We start from the raw sequence: 23529 nt of genomic DNA, 5'->3' as shown, positions 1-23529 counted from the left end.
AGGAGAGAGAGAGAGAGGAGAGAGGAGAGGAGATGAGATGAGATGAGATGAGATGGATAGGGGGGAGGGTGATTATTGGACATAGAGGAGGGGAAGGAGGAAAGTTAGAGAGAGGGGGTGAAGGAGGTGGAGGAGGAGATAGATGGGGGGGGGGGGAGGAGGAAGAGATGGGCAGAGGAATGGGAGGGAGAGGAGGAGATGGACGCGGGGAGGGGGGGGGGGGAGGAGGAGGAGGAGGAGGAGGAAGTAGAGATAGAGGGAGAAGGAGATTATGACATGTCCACTGCTCATACATATTTAGCAATTGCAAAGCATTGCCTAATTCGCCAATATTTATAAATAATGTTAAGTCTTGCAGAAGTTGATGCATGGAGTGTCAATTTTAGACCCCTATCCAAGTAATATACAGAATAATACAGCAAAGAATCATGAGTAACTGTTGGTGTAAAACATGGCTAATCTCTAAATGCCGTGGAGTTAGTTCTAGTCAAATGCCCTTCATAGCTAGTATTACCTTTGAAACTAACATATCACGAGAATTTTTCAGTATATGTTTTTTTAACTTTTCAGTTAAAATTATTTATTCAGTATGGAATTTGAAACTTGAGCATAATGTAAACAAATTTCTCTCTCTTCCATGGGATTCATATATCTGCCTTTCTCTGCTGGATGTCAAGTAGTAGCACTAGTTTTAGTTTTATTTACTACATGCTTTTTATTTCATAAATGTATAACTAGAGGCAGTAAAAAATTGTTTTATTTCATGTCCGATTTTGGTGGTTTTTTTGCCAATTTTTGTGTTACTTTTTACCATTTTTAGTGTTACTTTTTGCCATTTTTTGTGTTATATTTTGCCATTTTTTGTTTTATTTTCTCAACACGTGTTTTTCAAATTCCTTCTTTATTTTTGTTTTATTTGTTTTCAGCACTATGTTGTAAATGAAAATATACCTCTCAATTACATTATGTTGGTAGACATTAAAAATCAAATCTATTTCAATTCTTGGACAGATAAAGTAATTTTCCCAACAAATATTTACAGTTGTTGTTTTTGTCTTATTTGTTGTAATTTAGTACTTTGTTGATAATGAAAATAAATCATGTTGTATTTATTAGACATTAAACATTAAATGTGTTTATGTTATTGTGCAGAAAGGTAAACATAGCACAGTCTTTCATCTGACATCGTTGTCATTAGTTCTAAGTTATCTTCTGGGAAATTGTGCCGCCGATTTGCCAGTACTTCATTATATTGTGAAAATAACTGCCCGCTCTGAGTCTAACGTTTGAACATGGAATCCAAATTGCTTTCAATGCAGCTGAGCAAATTGTGGGTTGTCAAGTTTAGTTGCCTACAGGCATTTGACAATGTTCACAGTTCCTGCTGAAAGCAGGATTTGTTTGCCTTCAGAATATCTATGGTGCTAAGAGCTGCCATGCCAGGTATACATGAGAGACTCTTTGCCATGTCAGCATTAACAGAGTTTGTGATTACTTTCCAGCAGTTGAAACACTATCCTATGACAGAACACAGACTTACATGGATCTGTAGACATGAGCATTGTTAGCTTTGTTCAGAGATGCAGTCCAGTGTGTTTATGCGGTAGTCTCACTTCCATCTGAAGATTATGCCTCTTCAACTTCTTCATAAGCTTCCGGGTTTCCTCACCAAAAATTCCATGTGCGACAATAGCAAAGCCATTTTCCAGCTGTTTTAACTTTTAGTATAATTCATTTGAGGTAAGATGATTTGAAGACTAAGTGGACATGGATGTTCATCAAATCATTTGCATGTTCCTGAATGAGCATAGCCTCCACAAAAATTGAACGTGCATCATAACTAGACAATAAATTAGTGTAATCAGTCCCTGCATTGGATAATTCCTGCATGTCATCACTGCAGAAGAATTCCACCATGTCTTCAACATATTCTCTCACATAAGTGGCTGTGGAAACCAAGGGTTCAACGTGTTAACACTGGAAGAGGAAATGCCTTCAGATCCCTCTTCTTTTCCTTTAAAAACAATTGATGCAAAAGTTTTCTCTTCTTGGTAATCAGGAAAGCACTCATTTAGTTAGTTATAGCTGAGTTCAGATTCAAAAGTTTGAAATGAATGAATGAATGAATGAATTGACACTCTTATTCATATATCTAGCACTGCCGGTGGCAGTAGTTTTAACATTATTATACTGAATGTAATTGCATGAACACTTTGAGTAAGGTTTACTGTGTCAAGAACTTGTACACTCGCAACAAAAAATTTTTGTTCGTTCCACACCTTAACAGTCTTTACTGTCTCACAAGAAACATGATGACCTCTTATGTCAGTGGTCTCGTCTGCTAACACTACAACATCATTGCAAGCTGGTTGCTGCATCACCTCATTCTTTCGTTGTTTTTGTATTTAAGTACAACAGTTCCCTTCGTTGTCTTGATGCATGGATGTCACCAGCACCTTAAACAAAATTAACCCCACTGTTACCATTTGATTTAAAAATAATTTAAGACTGTGTCAACAAAATTTATTACTTCATTAAATATACAATGGCAAGCTGAAAACAACAATTCCATCATCAGACTGTTTATTATCAATAACCACAGCTCACCTTTGACGAATTCATTCATCCACTGGTGAAAAACTTCATTTTCCAGTTTATGAAATGGAGCGTTCACTTTCAAAAACATTTCAACAGTCCTTTGAGCCAGATATTCAGTCATTTTTCTTTTTCTTGGTGGCTTCAAAGCTGCTGCTGATTGAAGCTTGTCACTGTATTTGCACATTGTGAAACTTGGATCTATTTCCTTAAGCTTCTCACACTGCACATGTTTCAGTACAGTATCTTTTCTGTCCCAAGATATCGTGCTTTTGCAGTATTTACAGAATACTATATATTTATCGGGAGCATACAGATCATCAGCTTCAAATGCCTGTGCTCTTTCTTAGACAGCAACTGCATGCTTTAGCACTCTATACAATTACCAATGCTGCGTCTGTGAACAAGAGCAAAGTAAACAAAGAGAAAACACAACAAAATGTGAAAACTACTGCACTGTTTGGACAAAGATTTCATCATTTCAAAAATAAAGCGTTCCAAGAAAAGTCTTTCATTCTACATTTTAGTTAGGTTCTAAAGTTGGTGATATTGTGGGGCAGGGGGGCAACAGATAGCAAGGGGGATGAGGGAGCAGGGGGTTACTAGCTTATGCCTGTTTGCACTGAGGGGTAACAGTCTAATAAAGGCTGAGAAACACTGCTTTAAGTGAATTGTAGGGCTTCAGTTGTTTTTGCCAGGAATCATCATTTTCAAGTTTATAGGTGAATGTCAACCTTGAGATCAAATTTAAGCGTCAAATAACTACTATTTACCAATATTAATAAACTGCTGTCACAAGATTTATGACATTTTTAACATAGAAAAATTTGGCGACACTTCTTTTAAATAGCCAATTTTGTGATATGTCACTAAAAACAACGAGTCTCATGTTATTTGTCGCGTTACCATTAATGCGAAATTTTCCTGTCCCTATGTATAGCAAATGTTGATGGATTGCTTTTGTGGGTGTTAAAATGTTCTTTTTATTGTGTACATATTTTTCTACCAGTTTGCTCAGTGTTTTCTGTGTTTAAGTCTTGCTGTTAACAAACGTCTATAAGAATTTTTTGTTTTTACTCCAGTTTTCAAACATACTTTTCACTGCAAATTTTCCTTCATCCACGATGTGTACAGCAGGTGTTAGATTTTGACCAAGACCTGTTGCACAATAAAGAATAAATTAAGGTGTTACGTAATTTATAAACATTAACATTGGTATTGAAAGACCATAATTTGTTTGACAAAGAGTTCATAGAACACCCTGTTCGCAACTGCAATATGCTATAGTTGAGAGCAGTGAAAATGGTGGACAGTACAGAAACATCAGTTTTCCCACCTATGTGTTACCTTCTTCTGTAGCTACCCTTGAGAAACAATAGCTCATTCCGGGGCAGTGTATGCCTCGTATAATTCTGCTGTAGCCAGAGTCAAAGTAGATTATAAAGACAGGATCTTATGCTGCTGTGTTTTATGAGGTAAGCCTGTGTTTGACTCACACAGCTACCACCAGCAGAGCTTTACATCTTTGTTATGATTGATCCTGTCATTTATGTTTTTTCTGTTTGTGAGTATTATTTGTTTGCCGAGAATCAATTTTCTGTTCATGTTCACTTGTTGTGTGCTGTTTTCGTGTGTTTAGTGTGGCCAACAAAGTGAGCTCCATCTTCCCAGGAACTTAGCTGTTCAGCTACTTATACAAAGTAAAGCTTAGTTTACACATCAACATTGGGTTGTGCCACTCGTTGCGTGGAATGAGTTGCACGCAAGTGGTTTCATATATGACTGTAGACACGGCGACACCAGTATACTCTTCAGTTTTGTCGTTTTGTGGGTCCCTGAGTCGCATCTGAAATGAAAGTTTTGGCAGCTGCAAGACGCATGAGTTGTGATGGAGTTAAAGCTTGTTGCGTGGAATCATTGCATAAGAAAAAAATAAGAAAGGTGTTTTGATTCGTTACTGGATGAAGAAAAGACCTCAGCTTGGTTGCTCAGCATCCTTGCTGAAATAATTTATAACGGAAGTTCTTTTAATTATCTTAGAATGTCACCAGAACTGCTCACTTTTCTTCTAAATAGAGTTAGTTATGTGATAAGGAATAAAGATACTGTAATGCATGAAGCACTGTTGCCAGAACTGAAATTACATATCATATTGCATGCATTACAATTGAGAACACTCGGCATGCTATAAGATACAGTTTTAATTGGTGATGATGCTATTTCATTAACTCCAATAATTACTAGCATTAACAGTAATAATTATTAACATTAGCAACAATAATTATTTGAAGCAGGCCGCATTAAGAGAGTGGTTTGCAAAACTACTCTCTTGAAGACTTGAAGATAGATCTGTACACTGGCAATATTTCAAAATTCTAACATATGCGAATGGGGAGCACTGCATCGACATTTTAAATAGGTGAATATTGAATAAAGAATGCAGCTTCATGAATTTGTATAGCCTTCCCTCCTGTCAACAATAATCCTTAACAAAGAGTTGGTCAACTCGAACGATGGGATTTTAGTCTTGTAGACAAGAGCATTGCCACAGCTAGAACTACACTTGCTTGCTTTTTTTTTTTTTTTTTTTTAATTCAGTTGTATATGTGCTCCTAACTCAATAAATTTTGCACTGCAGCTCAGATATTGTCAAACCATGTATGTTATATATCTCAGCAGCAGCAATATGCTGCTTATTTTTGTAATCAGCATCACTGAAATCCCACAAACACCTATGCAAAGCATAGATATCCAAAAAGCGAACATTATTCGCTGTTTCCCACTTCATATTTCAGTTTGTCTACACTCTACGAACACACACAACCTCAAAACTTATGCAACTAGTCGCCAAAGTTGGAACACGCCGAAAGTGTTGAGTTTCATCAATGAGTTGCGCAAATGCATGGCGCGCATACGCAGTGGCCGGCAGCGCAGTTGCCTGCAGCCTAGTGTCGTCACGTAAACTAGGCTTAAGTTATGCACAGTGTGTACTGATAGTGACAAAGAAAATTCCATTCTAGTCCTAGAATTTCTATGAAGTAAACATGAAGGAGGAGGTAAGAATCAAAACTGAAGTTGGAACTGTGAAGTAGACTTGTACAGGGTTGTCAAAGGTTCTGGAAATCGGGGAATATCATTGAATTTTAAACATATCCGGGGGAGGGGGGGGGGGGAGGGGGAACTGGAAAAATCTTTTTCTCATCTCAGTAGATAAAACGGTTTGCTTACTGAGGTGTCATGCATTGTCACTGGCTGGTTGCAGCTGAGTACGTATACAGCTTCCCTACTCCCTCATTATTACTATTTCTCCCCTTCCTACTACTCCCCTCAGCTTACAGTCAGTGCCGCCACCACTTCTTGCCACTAGCCTACCAGGGAGGTGTGGCAGTTTGTTTGTACCTGATTCTGAGAGACTGTAGACGCAGTGGCCGGCGATGGTCATGTGTACATGAGTTATGCCTGAATGATTGTGTGAACGTGTGGGCACTCTTGTTTTCTGACAAAAGCTGTGACCAAAAATTTAGTTCTGAGGTTGTGATTATCTTTTCTACATGCCTTTCTGGGGCTGTGTGATCATCTTTACTGTGAGTTGCTACCTATCCTCATTATTATTGATTCTCAGAGTATTTGAACAAGTTATCTTTTGCATGGATTGAACACCGTGGTCCCATGTCATATTCATGGATCCAGGGCAGAGGCCATGGGTGGTGGATTTCAGGAATTGCGACTGTCTTGTCGTAAGTACTTTGCACAGTGTGGCATTTTAGACATTTTATTTGTCCTAGTACATTTTTACACTTCAAAAGTAGTTTATATATTAGAAGGTGTGGACGATAAGAAGAGAATTGTGTCAGTTACTGGCAGTTTGTACGCTATGTACTCATATATTTCTCGGCAGAAAAATCGTACAATACCTGTAAAATAATAGGTATAACACAGTGTATAATAACTAACAATAACAAACATAATAGAATTAACATTTTATTGGTGGTCACCTACAGTATTGGTTTACACAATTCTTCCCCGCCTCATACACTTCTTTCAAGAGGACTACTTTTTTCTGAAGTTATTTCTGAAATCAGTGAAGGTGCTTTAAATCCGTTCTGCGACTCCAAGGAAATGCGTATTTTTGGCTCCAGATGTGTCTTATACTATTGAAATAAAATAACATCAGTGGTCTTAATGAAACACATATACTGTTTGACTTACTTTCTCCATCTAAAAGCAGTTCATTACAAAAAATGTTGATGTTAGTACTTAAAATTTTTGCTCACTTCAGAAAACTATCTGCTTGCAAGTTTTTTTTAGATAATTCCTTGTCAACTTACATCTTAACTTACCCTTCAGACCTCAAGATATCTCAGGGAAAAATGCTCAAACTTCTCTGGAAATCGGGGTATTTCACTTGAGGAAACTTGTGGCAACCTTGTTGAAGCATATTTCCAATTATTTATGGTGTGAAAGTAAACATGATGTGCATTTTGAGCAGTATTGTAACATAAAAACTTTGTTGGTTAATGTGTACAATTCGCTGCACTAAATTAAGTCTTTTTATTTAATATAAAGTTGTATTAACTGTATTTTAGGAGCAAAGAACAGCATGGATAGAGTTCCAGAAAAAGAAATGGGCATGGCAGACAAAGCAACGTACAGCTCGTCGTGAAGCAGCAAAACGTTCTCGAATGGATGACATTGATGTTGGTTCAAATTCTCTTGTCTCTGTGGCTCGCAATACTTCTGCTCCTGCTCCAGGAACTCTAGGCGGCTTTCTTAAAAGGGCCCAGCGAACTCTTCTTGATTCTTATTGGCAGATAATACAGGTGCGTAATGCATTTTATGTTTGATGAAGCACTTTTTGTTCACTACAACCACTAATTTTGTTGGGTGAAATACCTAAAAATAGTGTGTGTGTAGCTACAGGAAGGTGTTAACACTAAGGACCTGAAAGTAAGAGGATGCTGGATGTCTTTTTTAATTGTAAAAAAGATGTAAGATACTAAGCAATTTTGGTAACGCTATATCAGCTGATTACCTGTGTTTTAAGTTATGTGTTTGGCTTAATTTTACATCGCAGGTTGTGACTTCAACATTGTGCTCAAGTTAAGTGTTGTGCTGAGTAGCGCAGGAGAAACAGGCTCAGGAGAAAAGGGCTTCAAATTCCTATCGAACCATAATGACACAGTTTCTCTCAGATGAATTCTGCGATTGTTAGTTTAACAATAAATTCTGACCTTCTAATTTAGTTGATGCTTGTTGCTGGTGACCAAAACACTGAGAGGGTATTAACACTAATCTCCAAGGTGGGGAGGGCTAAAGTACACCACGTGCCAGGTATTCAGTAGCACACTGGTACCAAATGTGGACTCCTCAGGAAACTCATCTTTTGCCTGAGTTTGAGTTTGCCAAATCCAGGGTTCCCGAGGTGGGGGCTTGTCAGCACCACCAGTCCTCTACAACTACTAGCTATTTGCATGCTTCAGTAACCACTGCACCACGTGGCATTGGACCTTGCGTGCCACAGAGGTGAGTTATGTATCAGTTGGGTACTGGGTTATGAAGCAAAATAGTTGCTAGTGAGCAGCCTCCCAGGCAGCTGCTACAACTTAATTGTAAGGCCTACCCAAGCAAGCTGCACTCTGTTTGTGTGGACACTTATTGCCCAAATGACTCACAATTCTTAAAATCCAACAAACACCAGTGGGTCAGGTAGACCACCAGTTGACACTAAGGCCCAATCATCTAACAGAGCTATAAAATGTAGAACTAAACTTGTAAAATCAATTAAATGGCTTAAGAGTGGCGCACTGCTGATTGAAGTGACCACTGCCTATCAAAGTGACCAGCGAAAATTTCCACAGTTCTCTATTGTGGAGAGGAAATAAACTTTCTTCTCTTAATTCAAGCAAAGGTGCCAAGAAATTGTAGAAGGAATAGTTCGGTGAACGATTTACGGATAGAAACATTATGATACAGATCTACTAAGCTTCGAAAAAATACTGTTTGTATTATAATTCTTGTCTTACTGAGTTTGCCAAAGTATATTAGAGCTGACTTCCTGTGCCTGAATGTGTGACCATATATATATACAAAACCTCCTGAGATGTTTTAAGTGCCAGTGCGGAAGGCCACACAGTACTTCCATGCAATGGGCAGGCAACATGTGGCAGATACAGCAAGGCAAGCCACATAGCAGGAGTGATATGCTCACATCCAGAATTCTGCCTCGGGTACAAGTAAGAAACCATCAGACACACTCCACACTTAGGCTTATGTTGACTGATGAGGCATTGATTTTTTGGAAGATGATCGTGCAGATGACTCTAGCAATAACATGTACTATACTGTAGAAGAAATTTCGGAGAGTACAAGCCAAGAATGTCTGCATTCTATGTAGGCATGACAACCAACAAGCCGTCTGTCCGCATGAATGGCCACAGACAAACTGTGGCCAAAAAGCAAATGGACCACCCTGTTGCTGAACATGCTGCCAAACATGATATCCCTCATCTCAATGACTGCTTCACAGCCTATGCCATAAGGTTCCTTCCCACCAACACCAGCTTTTCTGAATTGCACAGGTGGGAACTTTTTGTAATTTTGCCTGGTAAGAACTGATAGTCTAACAAAGAATTTTACTTTATCCCACTACTGCAGAATAATACTGCAGCAATAAAACATAAACAACAAAATAAAAATTAAGCTGCAAAGGAAATGCGCCATTTACAACAACAAAACACAGTGCACACACAAGCGCGTACCTAAAGCAAAATGTGTCAAAGGCTTTAGGACAAAGACAGTAGCAAACTACTTCCAATGAGCGAGATGTCATAACGGTTCACATTAAGTTCGTTTTGAGCAGTTGCTAGTGGGCTCATGTGCATGCACTGTTGAGTTGCATATGAGCAGTACCTTCTGCTTCTGGCAACTTATGTGTGGCTGCAGCAGTAGCAAGAAGCAGTCATGCTACCCAGAAAAAATTTTCTGGCGCACCTAAGCTGCAAGATTTGCGCATGCTCAGAGCAGCCTGGGTTGTGACGAGACGGGTAGTTGACCCTTGTTTACGCTTAGTGATTTGCTGCTTTGTCTTCATTTACAATTCACACATCAAATGAAAACAAAACAGGTTTATGTGGCCAGGATGTTGTCCACTATGTCACTTATGAATGCATTTCACAGTCTTCAGGTCAGCTACATAGATTTTTTGTTTCCTGGAGGAGTGTGGAGTGTTGCTTAGCAATAAGGAACAGGAGTACAGCTGTGCAAAGCTTAGAAATCTGACCAACAGTAGATAACGTTACAGCCTTTTGGGTTGCAAGGCCAAAGACCTGATTGGCTATTAAGGAGTTCAACAATAGGTTGTAGTGAATATTAGCAGACCAAATCATTTGCTGCATCAGCTAAACGCAAATATGGTAAGGCATCAGGAGGATTTCTGGAGGGGGAAAAAACCAGTTGGTCACTTTATTGTGTTGTCGCTGTGGTCTTCAGTGCGGAGATTGCTTTGATGCATCTCTCCACACTAGTTTATCCTGTGGAAGCATCTTCATCTCTGCAACTTACACCTATTTGAACCTGCCTTCTGCATTCAAGCTTTGATCTCCTGCTACTGCCTTACTCCCTTCACCACTAAACTGACAATTCCTTGATAATGTAATGATGAAAGGGTGTCTCCAAACCACACCTACAACATTAGCCTGACTAAGGCAGTGCATTTCATCAATGCTACTGCCAAAGTGTGCTTGGATCCAACACCATGTACGCTTCAGGTACAAAAATGCTGAGCATGCCATTAGGTACTTTAAAGTTGGAAATCCATTGGGATTATCTCCTACATACAACATCATTAGAACAGTGTCCAAGGAGTTCACAAGTCCTGCTGCCGCAGTGCTCTAAAATGCTCCAGGGGTGTCCAAGTCAGACAGTTGGGATTTCTTTTCCAGCAACGAGGAAGAATATAACTGCCCCTTCTCCATGTGGTGAATGGAGTCCACTTTGGCAGTGCCTCTGGACACTACCTCTTGTAACAACCAAAGACACAATAGCATGATGCTGCAGCTTAATAGTCCAGCAAAGAAAAGCCTCAATAGTTAATTTAATCAAAGCTGGCATACAGAATAATATTATGATTTCCGGAGGAGGGCAACTTAGTTTCCCTCCTTACATTAGAGAAAGAGCTGAAACATTGCTTACCTTAATTGTCTTTTTCATTTCATGTCCAGTAGATGACCTGCTACCAGAATGAGATTTACACTGCAGCGGAGCGTGCGCTGATATTAAACTTCCTGGTAGATTAAAACTGTGTGCCTGACCGAGACTCGAACTCGGGGCCTTTGCCATTCATGGGCAAGTGCTCTACCAACTGAGCTACCCGAGCACGACTCATGCCCCGTCCTCAAAGCTTTACTTCTGCCAGTATCCCATCTCCTACCTTCCAAACTTTACAGAAGCTCTCCTGCAAACCTTGTGGAACTAGCACTCCTGAAAGAAAGGATATTGCGGAGACATGGCGTAGCCACAGCCTGGGGGATGTTTCCAGAATGAGATTTTCACTCTGCAGCGGAGTGTGTACTGATATGAAACTTCCTGGCAGATTAAAACTGTGTGCCAGACCGCGAATCGAACTCTGGACCTTTGCCATTGTCCAAGATACCTATAGAAAGACTCTTGTATGAGGGTTTTGAGTGGATTTTTAGGTGTGCAGTACTACCCCTATTGGTCGTTAAAGCCCACCAAGAAATTTCTAGAAATTAAGTTATACATTAACAACTTTTTGTAGTAAAAGTATATTTTTTTCCACAGAGAAATTAGCGCTACAAGAGTGTATCCAGGATTTTATAAAGATTGGTTTCCCAAAATTTGAAATATTATGGAATAGCATTTTTGAGTTATATTGTTTTCTTAATTATAAAATTTAGGAAAAAAGAAGGTATGTTCTTTGGTTAGTGTAGGAGGACTTTCAAATGAGGAAGTTCAAACTCAAAACAAACCATTATATCATGTACTGATTTCTAAGTTCATGTGATTTTCATGAGTCCCTCTTTTAGATTTCAAAAATATTAAATGTTGTTCTATCCAATCTAAGTTCCTAGCAATTCCTATTAATTTCAGTTCGTTAATTTCAGTTTTATTGTCTGCAGTGCTATGCTATATCACCATAACAACAGCAATACAACTTCAAATTTGTTAGTGATGTTAAGAAATCCATTTGATTTCATGTCTTGCCATTTATGACCAGAAGTTGCACATACATAATTTTTATGTGACTAAAGAGGACTACTACTCAGTGTCAGTTAATAGCCCCATATTTCTTACTGCTTTCCATAGACACATGAAGTTGCACTGAGCATTGGGTGGATTTCAGTTGAAAACATGAGATTTTGACTGGCTGCAAATTAATATTTCTGGGGAGCACCAGGTAGTGGTGGTAACATACATTGGACACTGAACATCAGGAGTATTTCATACATACACATAGCAGGTCCCAACATGAAGTGCAGCGTCCAGGGATGCGGGGTGATTCACCCTACTTTATTGGCAGGCAGAAGCAACCACTGCAGGCTACTTCTGTAAAGTATACTAACAACAAATTCTGACTAGTGCCAGCCATGCATATTGAGAAGTTATTTTACTTTATTTTTGCTACCAGTTTCAACAATTCGACATGCCATCTTCAGACCCCATGTGCACCTCTCTAAAGGGAAAAGACAGATTGCTATTGACTATATAGCAGAGATGTTGAGTCACAGACAGGCACAACAAAAAGACTGCTAAACATTTTAGCTTTCGACCAGAAGGTCTTCTTCCAAAATAGACAGCGTACACACACACATTCGTGCAAATGCGGCCCACACACCCATGACTTCTGTCACTGACTACCAGGGCCAGGGATTGGTTGCGGCAGCCAGAGACAGTGGTCATGTGTGTGTCAGCTGTGTGTGTGTTTTGTCTATTTTGGAAAAAATACCTTCTGGCTGAAAGCTAATGTGTTTAGCAATCTTTGTGATGTGCATGTCTGCAACTATCTCTGCTATGTGATGAATAGCATTCTATTGTTTTCATAATATTGTCCTTATTTCATCCTGGGTTTTGGGTTGTTCAATTCCTTTCTTATAGTAGCAGCAGGTTTCACTGAGAAGGTATCTTTTGCAAGTACATTTCACCAGTTAATTCAAAATAGAATCTTTGTCTTTGTTTGTGTAACAAGACAGACATGAAACTTCTGCAAGGCTTTTTGCTAAGTTATGAGAAACAGTCCTCTTTGTTTTAGTTCCAGCTCCCTGTTATATGAAGTATATGTGAAAAATACCAGTTTATCAGTTTCAAGCATTTGTGTGATGTAAAAAATTTAACAAATTCTAAAATTAACTTAAAACCAAACTGGTATAATTTCTACGTGACAGTTGCTTCTACTCCATACTCCATAGAATAATTTCATAATTGATTGGGTAATAATATAGTGTGTGTGTGTGAGGGAGAGAGAGAGAACATGCTTAAGTATCAATTGCGGAGGAAAAAGTGGCTGCAAAAAATCTTGTAAATGGTAAGCATGTTGCCACTGTGCACTATAATTGGAAGACTGGCTCCTTCCACTTCACAGCAAGAGATTGTGCGGAACATGCAACCAAGTGACTGATTCATTGATTATATAACTACATTGGAATTTTCTTCCACAATGTTGATACTACCCATCTTTGTAATGTTTTGTCATAATTTTAGACCTGCAATTAAAATAAATAAATAATATGTTGATGTACACTTTAACTGAATGCTATTTATGTGTGACAGGCACTTGGTTGTCTGATGCTGCATACACAAAAACAACTCATTTTATTCTCTATTTTATCTGTTTGGTCAACTCTTATAAGAAATTTAATGTAAATGTTAATTAATAGCTTAATGTCAGTTTTTATTTAATTTCTAGATTTCTGAAATGAACCAGCCTGGAGCATTCAAGGCATGGGCCCTGGTGGGTAGTGAGCTGCATCAAATACGCCTCATAGTGCCACGCATTTTCTATGTAAATCAGCGAACACCTCGGGAAGAACCAGACTCAGTGCTGTGGCGCAAATGCAATCGTATTTTGCCTCGATCAAGACCAGTTTTCAATCTCTATGAGTACACAGTCCCCGATGAACTTTTCCAACAACATAATCAGTAAGGCTTGTTATTTATTTATTTATTATTGTTTCTCTTACTGCCTGCTGGCCTTGAGGAACCTTAGGAAGAGAACATCTGTGCAGCTTTTAGAAACATAGCTCATGAAAACAGTACAGATATTTTGCACTGATTTTAGAGTGTTGCTTTTGAAATTATTCATGATATACTGTACCTTATACCAATGCATGAAAACTTACAGAGGAGTTGTAAATTATTTGATTGAATGAAACTACTTTTAGGAAGTGAATGCATGACTGATAATTGGGACAATGCTTAAGTGTAACAGTTACCATTGGACTGCCCCAAAGTGTCGTTTCATGAATGTATATTCACTTCTAAGTAAACGGATGTACTAAGAGGTCATCTTGAGAAGATTATCTATTGAACATGTACAGCCAGACTATTTGTAACTTATAAACGTAAGGCTTCCACCGCCATTGTCACAGTAAGTGTGGTTTTTTTTTGACAGCATAGTCAATATGTAAAAGTACCGACATTTCAGTCACTGTTCCAAGTGACCTCCTTCAGGCTGTTTTTGTTTACTGGTGAATGAGAAAACTTTGTTTCTTAAATACCTGCAGACATGGCTGTTATTTGAGTCTGATAGGCTGTTAAGGACAAGGGGAGGGATGTTGGAAGTTCTTTATTGGTGCTTTTATTATTTCTTTTTATTGGTGCTTTTCATTGGTGGAAATCCAATGTTTTGATTGGTGTTTGCATTACTGCTGTGATTGTGGAAACCAGCAAGTGGGAAACCAAATGGCACATGTGACAAGTCATTGTTTTCCTGCTTTCTAGCTCCGGCTGAGGTGTGCCAGTACTCTATGTACCGGGTGATCAAAAAGTCAATATAAATTTGAAAACTTAATAAACCATGGAATAATGTAGATAGAGAGGTAAAAATTGACACACATGCTTGGAATGACATAGGGTTTTATTAGAAGAAGAAGAAGAAAAATGAAGTTCACAATATGTCTGACAGATGGCGCTGGACAGCAAAACGTCAGTGACTGCGCATGACAATCATGTGTAAAAGGAGCTGTAATGTGAGAGAGAATCAGATGCACCAGCAGTCGTAGCATGTTGACGTTACCTGAAAAGGCACTTTTAGTGAAACTGTGTTATCAGAATGGGGAATGTGCTAGTTCAGCATTACGATCCTATAGCCATAGGAAGGGGATTCGAACGGGTAAAGCTCCGTTGACAAATGCAGCTGTGGCGAGAATGATTTCGAAGCTCGAAGCCACGGGTTGTTTAGACGATAGACCCCATAGTGGGCGACCGAGCACAAGGTGTAATGCTGCTGAGACAGTTCAGGAAGAAATGGAGACTGTAGCAGGTTCGTCTATGCATGGGGAAGTCAGTGCTCGTGCAGTCGCACCTCGCACCGGCATTCCATACACTACTGTTTGGTTGGCACTTAGGCGTACCCTCCGATGCTATCCGTACAAAATCCGTCGGCATCATGAACTGTTACCTGGCGATTTACAATAGTGAATCGGAGGGAATTTGTGGTGTGGGCATTTCAAAAGATGGTGGAAGATGATGATTGGTTGAGTAACGTTTTGTGTACCGACGAAGCTCATTTCATGCTCTGAGGGTCTGTCAAGGCCCATAACTGCAGAATTTGGGCTACTGGAAATCCTAGAACTGTCGTGGAAACTCCATTACACGACGAGAAAGTCTTGGTATGGGTTGGATTTACCACATCTACCGTTATCAGGCCTTTTTTGTACGAGGAAATGCGTGATTCTGGTTTTGTAACTGCTACCGTGACGGGTGAGAGGTACGTCGATGTGTTACAGAATCGCATCATCCCCAGCCTGGCTGATAAACACCTACTGGAACGTACGATGTTTATGCAGGATGGTGCTTCACCCCATATTGCTAGACGCGTGAAAGATTTCTTGCACTCGTCATTTGGTGATAATCGTGTGCTCAACCGCCACTTTCGTCATGCTTGGCCTCCCAGGTCCCCAGACCTCAGTCCGTGCGATTATTGGCTTTGGGGTTACCTGAAGTCGCAAGTGTATCGTGATTAACCGACATCTCTAGGGATGCTGAAAGACAACATCTGACGCCAATTCCTCACCATAACTCCGGACATGCTTTACAGTGCTGTTCGCAACATTATTCCTGAACTACAGCTATTGTTGAGGAATGATGGTGGACATATTGAGCATTTCCTGTAAAGAACATCATCTTTGCTTTGTCTTACTTTGTTATGCTAATTATTGCTATTCTGATCAGATGAAGTGCCATCTGTTAGACATTTTTTGAACTTTTGTATTTTTTTTGTTCTAATGAAACCCCGTCATTCCAAGCATGTGTGTCAATTTGTACCTCTCTATCTACATTATTCCGTGATTTGTTCGGTTTTCAGATTTATACTAACTTTTTGATCACCCGGTACTTGTAACCGCTGCAGTCTCTCGCTCACTTGTGTGTATTGCTTCACATGAGCTGTCGCCCCGTAACACTATTATTGCTGGCAGCCAAAACGTTGGAAGTCGGTACCCGTCTTCTCTGTTCATGTCAGCGGATCGCTCGGCTATTTCTAAGAGGCTGTTTCATTAGTACGGAGCTTCTCCTAAATCAATCTGTTGGCTGCGCCCATCCTTGTGTGATGTCTTGGTCAGATACATCTTCCATGTTCAGATAACCATGTGCTGATGGGTCGCCGCAGCTCACCTACATATACTAATCTACATTTGCACTTGATTTCGTAAACACCAGCAGCATGTGTGTGATTCATTCAAATGAAACCTGGTCATTACGTCTACCTTTGCCTTATACATAAGGTTTCACCACGTACCTACAGATATCATGACGCCATCTATTGGTAGAGAGATTGACACGTGCACACAATTTGATGTTGCATAGCGCCAATATGGTTTCACGCCGAAGTGAAAGTGGTCACACAAGTTATCGTCCACTACTGAACATGCAAATAAGTAAGCAGGAACAACGAGGAGTGATTCGATTTTTGGCGGTGAAGGGAGTTGGAGGCCGTGAAATGTATCAATGAATGAAGGCTGTGTACGATGAGTACAGTCTGATTCATTGAAGTGTTGTGGAATGGCACAAATGATTCCTTGAGGGACGCGAGTCACTGGAAGATGATGCTCGTCTTGTACAGGCTCATCGTGTCATCACACCGGAAATGGTTGCGGAAGTGAATGCTTTATTCTTGGACAACCACAGAATCGCCATGGATGAGATCCATCAGTTATTGGGTATTAGTGCGGGCAATGCCCACACCATAATGCATCAACATTTGAACTTTCAAAAAATCTGTGCACAGTGGATTCCCCACCAACTGACAACTGAACAGCACAATACTCAAATGGCGCTATCTTTAACTCATGTGCAATATTATCATGAGGAGGAATACGGCTTTCTGTTGCATATTGTCACAGGTGACGAAACGTGGTGTCACAATTTTGCACTGGAAAGCAAGCGTCAGAGCAAGCAGTGGAAACATCAGTCTTCACCACCTGCAAAGAAATCAAAGGCTGTGCACACCAGTTCTAGTAAGGTCATGATGTCCTTTTTTGACCACAAGGGCCCACTGCTTGTCAAGTTCCTGTAACGGGGAACCGCCTTCAATGCCCAACATTATCAAACCACTTTACAGAACCTGACGAGCCATCAAGTTGAAACACCAAGGCATGTTGTCCAATGGTGGTATCCTTCTTCTTCTTCTTCTTCTTCTTCTGTGGGGAACCGCCTTCAATGCCCAACATTATCAAACCACTTTACAGAACCTGACGAGCCATCAAGTTGAAACACCAAGGCATGTTGTCCAATGGTGGTATCCTTCTTCTTCTTCTTCTTCTTCTTCTTCTTCTTCTGTGGCACTATAGTCCAGGATGAACCTTGGCCTTCCCAATAAGCTACCACCATCCATGACGGTCACATGCTACCCTCCAGTTTCTGCATTCGAGCTTCCATAGGTCTTCTTCCACTCCAGCCATCCATCTTGCTCGAGGTCAACCTCACCCTCTCTGTCCCTCTGGATTACCACAGAGAATCTTCTTTATCACCTCAGACTTCTCCATTCTTGCCATGTGACCTGCCCATCTTATCATTCCTGATCATATGATTTTTGTTACAGGAGCATCAGTATATATAGTGTACAATTCTGCATTGTACCTTTTCCTCCTTTGTTCTCTGTCATACACAGGGTCAATTATTCTCCTCAAAACTTTCCTCTCAAATCCGTCGATAGTCTTATATCGGTTTCCTTCAAGGGCCATGTTTCCTAAGCATAAGTTAGAACTGGTCTAACAAGGCTTTTATAAATAGTGAATTTTGTTGGGCGGCTGAGGAGTCTTGACCGGAATAAATTACTCAAGGTAAAATATGCCTTATTTGCTGATATCAGCCTAACCTTAATTTCAGTTGAGATATCATTAAAGCAAGTGACTGTGGGACCAAGATACTTGAAGCTATCAACTCTTTCAAGTGTATATCCATTCACATTGAAAGTTGACAGGATGTTGGGTTGATATGCTTTCCCACAGGCCATGTGGCTGGCCTTCATTAGTCAGAAGACCCACCTTCCTACTTGCTTGACTTAAGGATGTAAAAGCTTCTTTAAGTGCTGATACTGTTTGTGCTATGATGTCTATGTCATCTGCATATGCTAAAATCTGCACTGACTTGTAGAAAATGGTGCCCCTGGTCTGTAGGTCTGCTTCCCTAACCATCTTCTTGAGCGCTACATTAAATAACAAGCATGCTAATGCATCTCCTTGATGTAGCCCATGTTTTATTTACAGGGAGTCTCAATAATTTCCTCGAACTTGAATGCAGCATCTTACGTCAGACATCATCATTTTAACCATTCTCAGGAGCTTTCCGTGTATCCCCACCTCCTGTAAGGCAGGAAACAACTGGTTTCTATTGATGCTGTCATATGCAGCCTTAAAGTCAATAAAGAGGTGATGTATTCCAATTCTATATTCAACAGTTTTTTTCTAAAATTTGGTGTAGGTTGAAAATCTGGTCTATTGTTGACCTTCCTCATCGAAATCCGCTTTGGTATATTCCAGTTTCTTTATCCACCTGTGGGAGTAGCCGATCAAAAATAATATTAGATGACACGTTGTACCCTAGTTTCAGGAGGGTGATCCCATGGTGGCTTCTACACTCCTTTTGATTGCCCTTTTTATGTTTGGGACACAATGTTCCTTCATTCCATTCAGCTGGTATCCTTTCCTGTTCCCATATGAGAGTGATAAGTTCAAACAGAGACTGCTCTAATGTTGCTCCTCCACATTTTAACAGCTCTGTAGGAATGCTGTCAGTGCCAGGGGCCTTATTATTCTTCAGTTTCCTTAAAGGTTTTTTAATGTCCTTTAACCCTAGGCCATCCAGTGGCTGTTCATCATCCAATCTTTGCTCACAGTCATTAGAGATATCCTCTGCATGCTCTGTCTCTTGACTGAGTGGGTCATTAAAGTATCTTTGCCATCTTTCCAGTCTGTTTTCTCTCTCTTATTATGTTTCCTTCTTCATCTCTAATCAAGCTGGTTATTGGAGCAAATTGTCTTCTAGCATTGTTTACTTTTTCAAAGAAATTCCTTGTTTCATTCTTCTTTTCGGGCAATTCCATGCATTGTATTTCAGCCTTAGTCCATTTCCTTTACTTTCGGTGCTGTGTCATCTTTTCAGTCCTCCTTTTCTCTTGGTAATCCTCCAACAAGCTTCTTGTGCAGTTCGCCTGTGATGTCTTTTGGTATGCAGTGTTCTTTTCTTCAGTCACTCTCTTACACTCTTCATCAAACCATGTGGGCCGTATTGATTTTCTCTACATTCCTCGTGTTTCCTTAGTTGAAATGTCTATAGCTCTTTTTATAGCCGGCTATTTTTGTTCTATATCATTACTGTCTCACATTGTTCCTTGTTATTATTCTAGGGCCTGAGAAACTTTCTGACAGTACGATTCACAAGTTTCTGTTAATTGCAGTGCTGCAATATTGTACCATTCTTTCCTAGTATGTCTTTCTTTCTGAGCATTTGATATCCTTGCTCTTATGTTGGCCATTACAAGAAAATGGTCTGAATCCACATTAGGGCCACGAAAGGTTCAAACATTCAACAAGTTAGATTTATGTCTCTGGCCTATCAGTACATGATCAGTTTGATTAATGGTTCCACCATCAGGTGACTTCCATGTGCCCTTGTGTATCTCCTTATGGGGAAACCTGGTAGATCCCACTATCATATTCCAGAAGGCTGTGAAGAGAATCAATCGTATTCCATTATTGTTAATGGATCCGTGTTTATTATGGACTCCAATTATGGGCTGAAACATGTCTCCTCTTCCAAGTTGTTCATTAAAATCACCCAGCACGATCTTGATGTCATTCCTTTGACACTTACCGTAAGCTTTTTCAAGGGCATCATAGAAATCATCTTTTAGGTTTCCAGTAGATTCTTCTGTAGGCGCATGTCCATTAGTTATACTAAATTAAAGAATCTTCCTTTAATTATAATTACTGATAGCTTTGGGTTAATGGATGTAAAATTCATCACCAAATGTTGCAGGCCTGGCTCACCGTCTCGGGAGGGAACCCTTTCCCCATTACCTCGTCTGTACTAGGACAGATCGGGATACATTCACTGCCAGAAAACCATTGTTTTTCATGGAAAATATCGAGGTCAAGTTTGGTGAAGTGGAGTCTCTTAGTGAGATGCGATTGGGCTCACTGTTGATCAAAGCTTCTTCTACCACCCAATCTGCAGCTCTTCAGGCCTGTGATCCTCTTGGTAATGTCCCGGTGTCTATCACTCCCAAACATCTCTGAATATGGTCCAGGGAGTAATTTTTCATAGGGTCCTCATCCTGCAAATTGATGAGGATGTCCAGGCTAATCTGGAGCGGCGTGACGTTCATTTTGTTCGATGTGTGCAGAAGGGTCGCAAAGACAATCGCACCGATACTGGCGTCTTCATTCTGGCTTTCAAGAGGGATACCCTCCCAGAGAAGGTCAAGGTTATGTGCAACAAATGTGATGTGAAGCCATACGTCCCTTGACTTATGTGGTGCTTTCGGTGCATGTGTTTTGGACATATGTCTTCCCGCTGTACAGTGGACCCTTTGTGCGGCGACTGTGGCCACTAATGCCACGAGGGAAGCCCCTGTGTTCCGCCACCTGTGTGTGTCAATTGTGCTGATCTGCTGGTGATCAGGCTCCCTCCCGGGACCCCTTTCCCAGGCGTCTCTCAGGCCAGAAGACTCTTACCGCCACTCGGCCATGAGGCTCACCATCTGTGCACCCCAAGGTTGCCCACACTCTTTGGATCCCAGATCTTGCAGAAGCCTGTACTTCCCCTGTACCCTGCCCTCTTCCACCTCAGGAAGAGAAGAAGAAGAAATATAAATCCCAAGACAAGGTGCCCCCAGTGCCCCGGGAGGTGTTACCTTCCTCCTTGCAACCTGAGTCTGACATCTTATTTGTAGATATCACCCCATCCTTGTCAATGACAGCTACTGACTGAGTGACCTGACCTGCTCCTCAGCTTCTTTGTATCTACCTTGGACTCTTGCCACACGATCATCCAGTGGAATTACAACGAATACTATCGTCTCCAACCAGAAATGCAATGTCTTGTCTCCTCCTAGTAAGCATTCTGTCTCGTTCTTCAAGAAACACATTTCCGTCATGACCACTCTCCCAACTTTTCGTGGTTATTGGGCATTCTGTCGGAAGCATGCTGGCCCCGAGGTAGCATCTGATGGGTTCTGCACTTTGGTTCGCTCTGATGTCATTAGTGCCTGGAACCCCATACGTACCAACTTGGAAGTGATAGTGGTTTAAGTGCAAATGACTCTGGCAATAGCCATTTGCAATGTCTACCTCCCTCCAGGTAGACCAGTTCCTTACGTTGTACTGACTACCTTAATCCAGCAACTCCCACCCCCATTTCTCCTCCTTGGGGACTTCAATGCCCACCATCCACTGTGGGGGAGTGTCACTTCAATGGGTAGGGTATCCTAATTGACCAACTTATCACAGACCTTGATTTGTGTCTCCTCAATGATGGTTCCCCTACCCGTTTCAGTGCCACCCATGGCACCTTCTGTGCTATCGATCTCACAATCTCCTCCCCTGCCCTTGTGGCTTTCCTACATTGGTCATCCCATGATGGCCTTTGTGACAGTGACCACTTTCTGGTGATTCTATTACTTCCCTGCTGCTGCCAGGCAGACAGGTCCCCACATTGGGCATTCCGCCAGGCCAATTGCCTTTATATACGTCTGCTGTGCACTTTGACTCCTCCCTTTCAAATTCTATTGATGTAGTCATGCAAGGCATTTGTGCCACTATTCTTCATGTTGCTGGGCCTGATGTCCCCCTATCCACAGATCCCCCTCCTTATCAGTCGGTGCCGTGGTGGAACAAGGATATTGCAGTCGCTGTCCAGGACTGCTGCAGTGATTTAAGCGACACTCTTTACAGACCAACCTCCTCGCTTTTGAGCGTCTCCACGCAAAGGCTCATTGCGTTAATAGGTGGAGTAAAAAGGAATGCTGGGAGCGCTATGTTTCCTCCCTGGGGACGTATGCCTCTTCATCGCAGGTTTGGTCCAAGCTTCGTAGTCTTCTGAGCCGCCAGTGACAGTTAACCATACCCTTCATGACTGGGGCATCTGTGTTCCCCTTTTGGTTTTTTTCCGCAAGTTTTTATCTCACCAGCTTTTCCGGGTTCAAGTTGGCACTTCACTCAGCACCCCTCAAATTCAGGAGCATGGTATCCCACAGGGTTCTGTACTAAGTCACACTCTTCCTCAATGCCATCAATGGGCTTGTGACCTTTGTTGGGCCTCTGATTCCCCCAGCGTTGTGTGTCGATTTTTACATCTGGTGCAGCTCCCATTCGGTAGCGTCTGCTGAGTGCCAGCTCCGAGGTGCCATCTGATGGGCCTCTGTGTGGGCTTCTGCCCGTGGCTTCCAGTTTTCTCCCTCCAAGACTTGGGTTATGCAATTTTGTCGTTGACCCCAATCCAGAACTTTATTTAGGCAACTAGCTCCTCGATTTTGTAGCACAGTCCCATTTCTTGGGTCTTATGTTTGGAAACAAGCTGACACGGCTGCCCCACGTTCGCCACCTAAAGGCTACATGTATGCGGAAGCTTAATGCTCTCCACTGGGGCACACACATGTTGCGGTGCAGACCATTCCACTCTTCTCCATCTTTACCATGCTCTGGCCTTGTCCAGACTAGATTATGGTAGTCGGGTTTATGGCTCATCAGCTGCTTCCACTTTGAAACTCCTTGACCCTGTCCATCATTGTGGGGTGCGTCTGGCTATTGGTGCCTTTCGCCCTAGTTCTGTTGATAGTCTCCTCACAGAAGCTCATTCGATGGAGCAAACTCCTTGTTTCTTATGCAATCGCCATTCGCCAATTCCCTGACCATCCTGTCATCCTGCTCTTCGCCAATGAGAGGTGTCTCCCTCCTAACACCCGCCCATGGGTGGGATTGCTGGTTGGCATACTTCTCACTTCCCTCTGTCGGGATCTTCATCTCCATTCACTGGACGGCACCCTGTGTCTTTCCTCCCTTATAGATGGTGCCTAGACCACGGATTAGGACAGATCTATTCCAAGGGTCCTAAGGTCTGTCGCTCCTATGGTTCACCGGTGTCTCGTATGTGCCATCCTTGCAGAGTTCCAGGATGACACCATCTTTTACACTGATGGATGTAAGACAATCGATTAGGTGGGATACGCTTTCACGTTTCCTACTGGTTTTGAACACCATT

General features: G+C 41.2%; 1 protein-coding gene across 1 annotated transcript in view; it reads left to right on the top strand.

Moving 5' to 3' along the window:
• Positions 1-23529, top strand: part of LOC124794912 (DNA polymerase epsilon catalytic subunit 1) — a 306938-nt gene that overhangs the window by 124878 nt on the left and 158531 nt on the right. The window contains exons 20-21 of the mRNA XM_047258614.1: positions 7182-7415; positions 13517-13749. Coding sequence (XP_047114570.1) covers positions 7182-7415; positions 13517-13749 — 467 coding nt within the window. The remainder of the gene's footprint in view (positions 1-7181; positions 7416-13516; positions 13750-23529) is intronic.

This window comes from Schistocerca piceifrons, chromosome 4 (assembly GCF_021461385.2).
Source record: "Schistocerca piceifrons isolate TAMUIC-IGC-003096 chromosome 4, iqSchPice1.1, whole genome shotgun sequence".
NCBI lineage: Eukaryota > Metazoa > Arthropoda > Insecta > Orthoptera > Acrididae > Schistocerca > Schistocerca piceifrons.
Note: the sequence above shows the minus strand (reverse complement) of the source record. Positions and strands in the feature narration are given on the sequence as shown.